Raw genomic sequence first — 11,464 nt, forward strand, 5'->3', positions numbered from 1 at the left:
GTACACACAGATGGAGAATATTTCAATTATGTACAGTCAGCCAATAAAGTGGTTTACCACTTTTGGACTCTATTTCAAACACTTATGATTGAAATCTGGTAAACCACCTTTTTGGCTGTCTCTACTTAGTAGTGAAAATTATCCCGCGGTCATAATTGTCCCCCTGTACCCTATACAAAATAATATTAGACGGGGAATCTGTCTATTTTGCAGAAGAAAAGGGACGCAAATTGAAAGTCCATTTTTGAAGTTTGCAGCAACGTATACCTAACTAATTTATTTCAAAGTTTGCCTTTAAGTGTATTGGGGTTTTTCATTATAGAAAGAGAATCCTGGGTGCCTAGCCAAAGTCACAATTACTTACGCTCCGAAACGATCGCAACGCAACTGTCAGTTGCACTAATATAAGAGTATAAGAGAGGCCCGAATGAAGGTGTTTCGTTATTGAAGTGAAAGCGATTGTGATATTTGCTAAGCCGACTTATATCGTGCAATCTCTAAGCGTGTCTCGTATAAGTCGAGACAGCTCGAGGAAGGCGGGCATGGTGCCTTCGGTACTCCTCCTCGTGAGGTTGGGCAAAGTGGCGTAGGTCTGCGCCAGCTCGAGCAGGGTCTCCGCCACCAGCTTCTCAAGCCCGGGCCGCGTCAACCGGCTAGTCTTCTCGGTCTCCAGAATAGAAGAAATCCTCTGAATAAGATAAACAATTTAAAATTACATAAAATAAAAACCGGCCAAGTGCGAGTTGGACTCGCCCACCGAGGGTTCCGTATCCGTACAAACTTTCAATAGTTAAAATAATCTTTCAATAGTTAAATAATTAAATCTGAAAAGTTTTTTTTAATAAAAAAAAAGTTCCCAAGATATATACCTACAGACACGATTTTATTTTTCCTGTAATATTTAGCATAAAACCAATATTTCGTAAAATTTTCATGATTTTTCGTTGGTAAACTTCGGAGATAAGGGGGGGGGAACGGTATTTTTTTTACATTTTCCTTCATAATTCTTTTTTTTCCACTACAAAAAAAATATAAAAATAGTTTTGATATGTACAGTTTGAGCTCTTTATAACGATACCCCTTTTGACCTAGTAACTTGTCATTTACAGTTTGCCCCCCTTTCATTTTGGCCATTTTCTATAATCAAAATAATACTTTCAATTTGTAGAGGTTAACAATGTTCATAATTATTCTAAATTTCAAAGCGATAGCATAAGTAGTTGTCGAGATATTTAGGAATGTGACATACGGACCGACAGACAGACGAACAGATCGGCACCATAAGGGTTCCTTTTGTACCTTTTTGGTACGGAACCCTAAAAATACGCAGTCATTGCTTTGCATGCAAAATATAAGACCTGCCCTCATCATCCTCCTTGCGTTATCCCGGCATTCGCCACGGCTCATGGGAGTCTGGGATCCACTTTGACAACTAACTCCAAGATTTTGCGTAGGCACTAGTTTTATGAACGCAACTGGCTTTTGGCCTTCCAACCCGAAGCCTAACTAGGCCTTATTGGGATTAATCTGGTTTTCTCACTATGTTTTCGACCGAAAAGTGAGTGACAAATATCAAATTACATTTCGCACATACGAGTAGGTAAGTTCCGAAAAACTCATTGGTACGAGCGAAAAATGGTTGCAACCAGCCACCACCAGCGCTTCCTGTCCTAGTGAACTGTGAAAAGGGCCTGTTTGACTCGAGTTATTACCTGGGTACGATATGGCTAATATTTATTAGTTTTTAGGGTTCCGTAGTCAACTAGGAACCCTTATAGTTTCGCCATGTCTGTCTGTCCGTCCGTCCGTCCGTCCGTCCGCGGATAATCTCAGTAACCGTTAGCACTAGAAAGCTGAAATTTGGTACCAATATGTATATCAATCACGCCAACAAAGTGCAAAAATAAAAAAATGGAAAAAAATGTTTTATTAGGGTACCCCCCCTACATGTAAAGTGGGGGCTGATATTTTTTTTCATTCCAACCCCAACGTGTGATATATTGTTGGATAGGTATAAAAATACGGAAAACTACGGAACCCTACACTGAGCGTGGCCCGACACGGTCTTGGCCGGTTTTTATTAGGTAGGCATATACTCAGGGGCTTCGTCGTAGTAAAATCACATTGTCCATACATTGTCTATGAAAGTACCTACCTTGGTTTTCCAGCTGTCAAGTATTTCTGCCAATGCGTGTCCCCAGTGATCATCTCTGTAATTTTGAATTTTATTGCGGAGCATCAGTAGATGATGATTACGGCAAATATCTGGTCAGAGAATGTAAATATTATTTAATGAGTAAATTAGACTTTTTTTTTGTATTTGTACTTTTTATATTTAGTGTTATTTAGTTCTTGGTTGTAATTCGACGTTTAGAGACCTTCTACATATCTCTAATTAATTGTATAGAGTTAACTTTATAAAGCTTTAGTTAAAACTTAGAATTAGTGTATAATAGTATCAATTGTAATTTCAATTCAATTTTAAATATTTTCTAAATATGTACATGTGACGTGTAAAAGTGCCCCTGTGGCCTATTTGCTGAATAAATTATTTTGATTTTGATTTTTGATAAGCTACTGGACATTAAACTATTGCTCATTCTATTATGAATGTGGTAAAATTAATCAAAAATAATGGAAACTAAACAAAAACACCACTCCTTTTTTTTCAATACAAAGGTGTCCAACACGCCCTTCCACATTAAATTTACCTGTTTTACAATTTTCTTCGTCTTCTCCTTCTGGACAATCTGTTTTGCGGTTACAAATATTGTGCACTGGTATTATTTTACTAGAGTTCCCTTTGCACAAGTATTCAGTGATGGTCGCTTTGACGGTGCAGAAACGCACACACGCCACCGAACAATTGGCCAGCATACACTCGTTCGCCATGCAGCTACAATCATTGGAGGGAATGAGTCTTTCGTTTCCAGTTTTCGAATACTTCATTGCTTCCACAAGTTTTCGGCTGACGGACATTAAAGAATTATATCCTGCATCGACTTCCAAAATGTTATCAGCCTTATTCAAAACGCCATCATAAATAGAAAATATCTCAGAAAAGGCTTCATCTCTCCAACGTTTTATTGCTGCCGCATCTGGTTCCTCTGCCAAACACTGAGCTTGTAAATTTTTCACCGCTTCTTGCAGGTTAACAACTTTATGAAACTGAGGGCTAGATGTCATTTTAGTAGATAGGAATTCAATAATCGAGTTGTAAATGTGTGTAGCTTTAAATTTATCTGCCACTGCACCTGCAACGTCAACGAATTTAATTAATTATAAACTTTCTATACAAATCTAATCGGATGCAAAAAAACTTTCAAAATAAAGAGAAGTTTACATTACCCGAAGTACATCCTTTCTCATCGGATTCATTAAGGCAGTCAACTTTGCCATCGCATACACGATCCAAAGGTACACTGCGTGAACCATCGACGGCTTTGCAGCCCCATTGCCATAGGCTATATCGCTGCCAACAAGTGTTATTGCAAGCAGATGTGCAATTGTTCAAAAGACAAGACTGACCAGAACATACACAAATCGGAGGAAGCCATGTTTTTTTGGTATTTGGTACATCGTCTACATTTTCATCTAATGACAAACCGTTTCTGCGGCTAATTACTGCTTTATATTTTTCACGTATACATAAGGCCCCTTCAAGTGCTGCTTCTACGGAACTCACAATTAGATTAATCTCCATAAGATTTTTAATTGACTTTCCCTTTTTCTTCTCTTTTTTAATGGGAGCAAAGGTGTTTAATACTTCTAATTGTTTAGTGAGGACTTTAGTCAATGTTTCTTTTCGAGTTTTTACTACAACTTTGTCCACGCTGTTTTGTACTTCTAAGCAGTGTTTCGGCAAAGTATTTCTGATTTCATCTATTAATCGCTTAGCTTCGAAAAGTTTCTTAAGGGCTACAAAGGTGTAAATCTATTAAACTAAGTATTAATAATCTAAATATTAATCGAATACATTTAAATCGAACAAAACAGAAAAAAATATTACCATGCACTTTACATTGCTTTTCGTCTGAATTATCTTTACAATCGTTCTCTCCATCGCACACCTGTGCAAACGATATTACGTTGCCATCGTTAGGACAAATAAATTTATCCAAATATGATATTTTCAAGCAAAGTGCTTCTTCAACACAACTGCAATCGCATTCATCTTCTTGGTATGTTTCACTTACTGATGCTGTTTTTGTTTTGTCGCCGGAGTTACGGTTTGAGTTAGTAATATTTTTTAGATAGTCGTATTTCAAATCGTAAGAGTCGATTACGTTTTTGGTCTCAATTTCACCGACTTCGTTTCTACTCGCTACTATTGATTTTATACCATCCACTAGCTTTTACCCGCAGCTTCGCCCGCGTAATAAAAGTATTCTTATTGAAACGTTTACAAAAAATAAGATTTTCATTTGGATCCGTAGGTTTCTTTGGAGGTACATCTGTCCGCGATTATTTCGATTAAGGTAAAGCGGGGCAATTCTCGACTGGGGGGCCATTGTAACTGATCTATTTGCTGTACGGTCAGCCAAGAAAGTGATTTACCACTTTTCGACTCTATTGATCGAAAAGTGGTAAACCACTTTTTTGGCTGACTGTACCTTACACATATTACTATTGTTTTAAAATAAATTCTTGCAAGGATTGTAGAATTGTTACACAGCGACCACAGCGTAGGTAGTAGGTACGAATATGTATGTATTTTACCTATATAAATATTTATACTGAGGAAACTTCATACAACCCACATAGCCAGTATCTCGACGCTAATATGGTCGGTAAGGTAAAAAGTACTTCCTTGCATTATCGCTTACAATTTTTTCCATTTTGCTTATACTTATTGCAAACATAAACATATAAAAGGCAAGCAAACAACGATTTTCTTACAGCACATTGAATGTAAAAGTTATTACGGATGCAGGATACTCGCCGATGCCTACTTACTAATCCCTTCCCACTGAGCCACCTGCATTTTACACTGCCTAGATATCGATTGCCGACCGATTATTCCGACCCCAATCCCTATTCTTATCCCCGTCCCTATCTCTATCCTTGTCCCCGTCCCCGTCCCGTCCCGTCCCGTCCCGTCCCGTCCCGTCCCGTCCCGTCCCGTCCCGTCCCGTCCCGTCCCAGTCCTCGTCCCTCCCTTATCCCTATCCCCGTCCCCATCCCCTATTACTATCCCTATTTCTATCCATATCCTTAAATCCTTATCTATACCTATCCCTATCCCTATACCTATCCCTATCCCTATCCCTATCCCTGTCCCTGTCCCTGTCCCTGTCCCTGTCCCTGTCCCTGTCCCTGTCCATGTCCCTCTCCCTATCCCTCTCCCTATCCCTATCCCTAACCCTATCCCGTTCCTGTCCCTGTCCCTGTCCTTGCCCCTGTCAAATTATCATGCTAGGAGATGAACTTTGAAAAATCCTTTCTTAGTGCTCCTCTAAGGAACTTCCGTGTCAATGTTAAATCTCTTGAACCAGAAGTAAAGATAAAAACTAAACCTATACTTATGGCCATTTTGGATATTTTAACCCCATTGCACAACAACAGGGGAGAAAATTTCATTTCCACCTCATTAGATTTTAGAATCGTTGTATTTATCGTGATCAGCGACCCGATAAACCATAAAAACGATACCCATATTGTGTTTTTGACTTTACCCCCTTTGGACCCCTTTAGGGGTCAAATTTTCAAAAAAACCTGAAACATGTATTTAGTCATTTGTCTTTAGGAATCCTCCTGTGAAGTTTCGAATAAAACAGTGAAACTAACATTGTTTCCCCAAACAAACTTTGAACCCCCATTTGACCCCCTTAGGAGGCGAATTTTGAAAAATCCTTTCTTAATGCTCCTCTACACTATATAAGGAACCTACGTGCCAAATTTGACATCTCTAGGACCAGCGGTTTCGGCTGTGCGTTGATATGTCAGTCAGTCAGTCAATATCTTCTTTTATATATTTTTTTGATATTTAAACCCCATTGCACCACAACAGGGGAGAAGGTATTTCACTTCCGCCTCGTTAGATTTTAAAAACGTTGTATTTATCGTGATCAGCGACCCGATAAACCATATTACCCATATTGATTTTTTGACTTTATCACCCTCTTTTCACCCTTTTCGGGGTAAAATTTTCAAAAAAACCTGAAACACGTATTCAGTCATATGTCTTAAGGAATCTTCCTGTGAAGTTTTGAATAAAATAGTCAAACTAATCTTGTTTCCCCATACAAACTTTGAACCCCCATTAGACCCCCTTAGGAGGTAAATTTTGGAAAATCCTTTCTTAGTGCTCCTCTACACTATATAAGGAACCTACGTGCCAAATTTGAAATCTCTAGGACCAGCGGTTTCGGCTGTGCGTTGATATGTCAGTCAGTCAGTCAGTCAGCTTCTTCTTTTATATATTTAGATTAGTAGTTCTACGTATTTATCGCTACGTGCTCCAGTGAATTTAGAAGCCAATTTCAACTGTTTTCTAATGTTTTCTAATATTTGTGGCGTTTCTTTCATAGAAACATTTTTGAAAGAGGACAACGATAAAACAGTAATTTTGCTAATTATTTTCTTTACCAATTTCTGGCGACGTTCCACGAGAGATTTTTCACGTAAATTCTTCGTACTATTGCAGTCTGAAAATTATTGATTGAAGTAAATCGTGCATCGTGATATAAGTAGGTAGGTAAATTAAGCTCTTATAAGAACTTACCATGAATTAGAGTAGCAATAACGAACAATATTCCCGTAACAAACGCTAGCTTCATTGTTTGGTTTAATAGGTAACAGTGGAAATCACCGGTCTGTGCTTAAATACATAGTAGGTACCTAATTATTATTAGTACTTACTTTTTAATTTAGTTTACGTACATTAATCGATAGTTTTATGGCTCTTCATTAAGTAAGTAATTTACTTAATGAAATAGGTAAAGCAATCAAAATAGTATTTTATGCAACCGGCGTTTAAAGAAGGTCAAAAAAGACGAGTGGCGTGGGTAACAATTTGAGGCGAAGCCGAAAATTGTTATTAAAGACACCACACCACGAGTATTTTGGCTCAGTTAAACACCGCTGCATACAACACTTTTTCGATGACCATGCACTTCGTTTTTAACAGTTTTCTAGAATAAGTGAATAACATTCGTGAAATTCACACTGTTTCCTGTACCTATTTTAACGCAAAGGTTTGCACTGCCAGCGCTCGAGCCAGCGTGCGGAGCCGAATGGCATATCTCCGACGCCAAACGAAAACGAAACGCCGCGCCAAGTTAGTCTGGCTCTGTCGCGCCAATACGCACGAGCGATAGAGATAGATATCTACGAACGTTTCGTTTCGTGAGCGTTTGTGCCATTCGGCTACGCACCCTGCCCAAAGCCATCCCCCGCCGACTTCCCGCGCACAAGCGCAGTAATGTTATAACAATGCGTTTCCATTGATACAGAGCCAAACAATGCGTTTTATTTTTTTTCGTTACTGCGTGCGTAAGCGGGAAGATCTATGCATGACCCTGTAAATGACGAATTTCGGGAGTAGAAAAAGGTATTAAAAGCTTCCACTTCATTTCATGGACCTAATAAGCACAGTATAAGGATAAATCAGTAGTTAATCTCCGGCAGCGGCGACGCGGTCGTTACTACTGCGCAAGGTCACGCAGGGTTGTACCTGTGCTACTGTCCTACTCGTAGTAACTGTGTATGGCGCTATGCTAGTACCAACGCTCTTTCTACCTTTTTATCTAATAAAGATTCAAGTACGTGTTTGTTTCTTAAATACTGACGAAATCGTATTTACATAAAATGTTTGAATAGATGTTTGCACAATATTTAAGTAGGTACCAAACTTTCGAGCTAGATAGATCGCAGCATCTACCTAAATGTCGTTACAGATAAATCCTTATTGATTTTAAATTTTTAATGTGTCATTCTAGCTTTAAATCTCACTTTTACGCCATTAACGTAAGCAATAATGTACCTAACACTGCAAAAATATAACAACCACTTACTTTTCTGTGTGTCTAGGAATTCTAAAGAACATTCTGACATTTCCGAATTTTGAGAACTGTTCTCCATACACCCATAAACACTACAGTAACGAAAATATGTCTTCGGTGCTGACGTCATTTTCTCCCGAACTCAACACGTCAACACAGCGCGCAAACGCGGCCCCGACTGTCCAGCCCAATACTTACCAGTTTCGCATGTATTCGGTGCATATGGAGAGTAGTTTTCGACACACCGCGCGGAGTGAAGTTTGTTAGAAGAGTTATTACTGCTTTATACTGTGACACAGACTACTAAAAAGCTATTACATTACCATAGACTAATTCTATTATCTTTGGATATTTCGGATGCAACTTTTTCTTTTTTCATGAAATTGAGAGCCTATATAAAATATTTTTTGGTACTTCAGAATGAGTGTTTAAAAGTTTTGATGATTTTACAACCCGGCATCGTTTTTTCTTAATATTGTCGGAATATTCTTTTAAATTCTTGTCATATAAAATCAGTCTTTCCTCTACTTCTTCAATTAAAAGACAGATATCAATGTCGTCTTCAACAATCTGCATTTAACCACAGTATAAAGCAGTAATAACTCTTCTAACAAACTTCACTCCGCGCGGTGTGTCGAAAACTACTCTCCATATGCACCGAATACATGCGAAACTGGTAAGTATTGGGCTGGACAGTCGGGGCCGCGTTTGCGCGCTGTGTTGACGTGTTGAGTTCGGGAGAAAATGACGTCAGCACCGAAGACATATTTTCGTTACTGTAGTGTTTATGGGTGTATGGAGAACAGTTCTCAAAATTCGGAAATGTCAGAATGTTCTTTAGAATTCCTAGACACACAGAAAAGTAAGTGGTTGTTATATTTTTGCAGTGTTAGGTACATTATTGCTTACGTTAATGGCGTAAAAGTGAGATTTAAAGCTAGAATGACACATTAAAAATTTAAAATCAATAAGGATTTATCTGTAACGACATTTAGGTAGATGCTGCGATCTATCTAGCTCGAAAGTTTGGTACCTACTTAAATATTGTGCAAACATCTATTCAAACATTTTATGTAAATACGATTTCGTCAGTATTTAAGAAACAAACACGTACTTGAATCTTTATTAGATAAAAAGGTAGAAAGAGCGTTGGTACTAGCATAGCGCCATACACAGTTACTACGAGTAGGACAGTAGCACAGGTACAACCCTGCGTGACCTTGCGCAGTAGTAACGACCGCGTCGCCGCTGCCGGAGATTAACTACTGATTTATCCTTATACTGTGATTTAACCCTTCGGGTGGCAGCACGGATACGTCAAATAGCTGTCAGGTGGCGGCGCCATGTTGCGCGAAAATGCTCAAGTGCCAGAGGGTCTGAAGTTGGTCTGAACGGTGATCAGCGAGATATTGGCGGGAGATACAAATTTAATGATTGTTTCTTATTTTTGTATGAAAGTTGTATATAAAACGTTTGACGCTATAATGTGTATAAAATAGGCTTTTTAATTACACTGACAAACATTTGCTGTCGATATGTAAGTAATTAGCAAATCGTCATTTTAACCTAAGCCAAGGAAAAATAATCCGGATTCTTGTATAAAACAGACTAAAAAATACAGAAAAAAGCACTACTCTTAAGAAAAACACTTTTTTTACAAACATATACATGGATATACATCAAAAAAGGTAATAAAATTACACTTTTGCGTTAAGATTTTACATATTAAAAGCGTATTAAAATTGGGTATGAAATACGTCTCGTAAAAAAACTGAGGTAACTTTGAAATCTTGTTTTGTTATTATTTATCAATTATATGTTTGAAATTATATACTCGTTTTGTAGCGCGTCTTAAGATATATGTATTATCACAGGCATAAGTAACAAAAGTTCTGATTTTCAAAAATAAATGAGTTGAAAAATAAGACATGCGAAAGCTAAAGTAGATAGATGACCTTCGTACATTCTTTCATAATACCAAGTTCTTAGTGGTTTAATTAAAATTTTGGGGGTTTCAAAGCTACATTAAATAACAATGTCTTAGTAGTGACATTTTTTAATAGAAAACGACATACAAATGGGACAAAATTCGTCTAAATTATTACGCACATTTTATCCACATCGACAATTGAATAAAATGGCCACGGTCGTGACCTTGAATATTGTGTCTCGGTGATGAAAAATTATCGAGTTTTCAGTATAAAGATTATAAACTTTGGTTATCAAATAGTTAACCTAACGATTCAAGTGTTGTTTTAGGTTATTCCCGTTAAGCAAGCAGAACTTGCGGTAACATTGCTCAATGCTACATCTGGGAGCTTGAAACTTACAATTGCAAGCTTGCAACGTTTGAGCAACGTTGGAGCCATATTGATGTTAAACGAATTCGGCCGCGCTGTAGATAAACCCTGTAAGTTTCCCAGATCGGATTTTTACAACTTTCTATAACTTTGAATAGCAATGTTGCTGATACATTGAAATATCAACTTACTAGAAAGTTACGACGAAAACTTTTAAGAAGTTCATTTTTGTACATTGCAACAATAGCACATTTGCAACTTGTACGTAACTTACACGCTATTCATTACGGCAATGTTACATTTACAATATACCAATAAGTTTGAAGTTTTATTTTGTATTAACTTTTCATAGATACCTTTTAATAAGTTACAAATGTAACATTGCTTTAAATAACTCTTGTGAAGTTCCTTGCAAGTTTCATTTCTGTACATTGCAACAATAGCACATTATGCAACTTGTACGTAACTTACACGCTATTCATTACGGCAATGTTACATTTACAATACACCAATAAGTTTAAAGTTTTATATTGTATTAACTTTTCACAGATACCTTTTAATAAGTTACTAATGTAACATTGCTTTAATAACTCTTGTGAAGTTCCTTGCAAGTTACACTTGTAATGTACCTAAAAGTAGCTCTCATAATGTTTCATTTGAAACTTCTGCTATGGTTATATTTGGTATGTTGTGTCAACGAATCACTGGCAGTTTGTTCGTTTAGTGAAATAATAATATTGCTGCAATTTACTAGATGCACGTTTTGTGCAAGTCACTCGTGAACCGTTCACACAATATTTCATAGGGATATTTCAGGGAACGTGATTTTTGTGGTTGGTAGGACGTCGCAAATATAACTGCACGCAAGGTGCTCTGCAATCTTCGTGAGCCTGAGCGAGCCTCGTGCGGCTGCCAGCTGCCGGTTCAAAGAGATCTCGCTTGATTCGATCGCGATTCGATTGAAACAAGCTAGATTCTCTCCAAAATCCGACAGCCAAGCGCGCGAGTATGCTCGACAGGTTCGGATCCGTGCGCAGCTTACAGATACTTCCCAGCATAATTTTAATGATTATGTATGATCAAAATAACTAGAAACGAAAAAGTCAAACTTAAAAACTACCTCACACAAAAATCATTGATTGTAAAACAAAAACATGGATA

At 37.7% G+C, this 11,464-nt stretch overlaps 1 protein-coding gene across 2 annotated transcripts; it reads right to left on the bottom strand.

Annotated features, from left to right (window-relative positions):
* Positions 1–247: 247 nt before the first annotated feature.
* Positions 248–6,841, bottom strand: LOC125240363. 2 transcript variants are annotated; one of them, XM_048148282.1, is made up of 7 exons: positions 6,725–6,841; positions 6,429–6,647; positions 4,010–4,348; positions 3,349–3,918; positions 2,712–3,248; positions 2,156–2,265; positions 248–688 (listed from the first exon to the last, which is right to left on the bottom strand). In XM_048148282.1, exons 1-7 carry the CDS (start codon positions 6,777–6,779, stop codon positions 482–484), a joined length of 2,037 nt encoding a protein of 678 aa, XP_048004239.1. In that variant the 5' UTR covers positions 6,780–6,841; the 3' UTR covers positions 248–481. The 2 variants fall into 2 exon arrangements, with proteins under 2 accessions (XP_048004239.1, XP_048004230.1); XM_048148273.1 differs by having other exon boundaries at positions 2,712–3,254; positions 4,010–4,347; positions 6,428–6,647.
* Between the last annotated feature and the right edge of the window lie 4,623 nt (positions 6,842–11,464).

Source organism: Leguminivora glycinivorella, chromosome 2 (genome assembly GCF_023078275.1).
Source record: "Leguminivora glycinivorella isolate SPB_JAAS2020 chromosome 2, LegGlyc_1.1, whole genome shotgun sequence".
Taxonomy (NCBI): Eukaryota; Metazoa; Arthropoda; class Insecta; order Lepidoptera; family Tortricidae; genus Leguminivora; species Leguminivora glycinivorella.

Bases quoted from the DNA above. Each gene is read 5' to 3' on its own strand.
- LOC125240363 (XM_048148273.1), bottom strand. From the start codon at position 6,779: ATGAAGCTAGCGTTTGTTACGGGAATATTGTTCGTTATTGCTACTCTA. The intron at 4,348-6,427 runs CTAAATATATAA...GTAAAAGCTAGT, and splicing joins AAATACGTAGAACTACTAAT to GGATGGTATAAAATCAATAG. The intron at 3,919-4,009 runs GTAATATTTTTT...ACACCTTTGTAG, and splicing joins AAAGCAATGTAAAGTGCATG to CCCTTAAGAAACTTTTCGAA.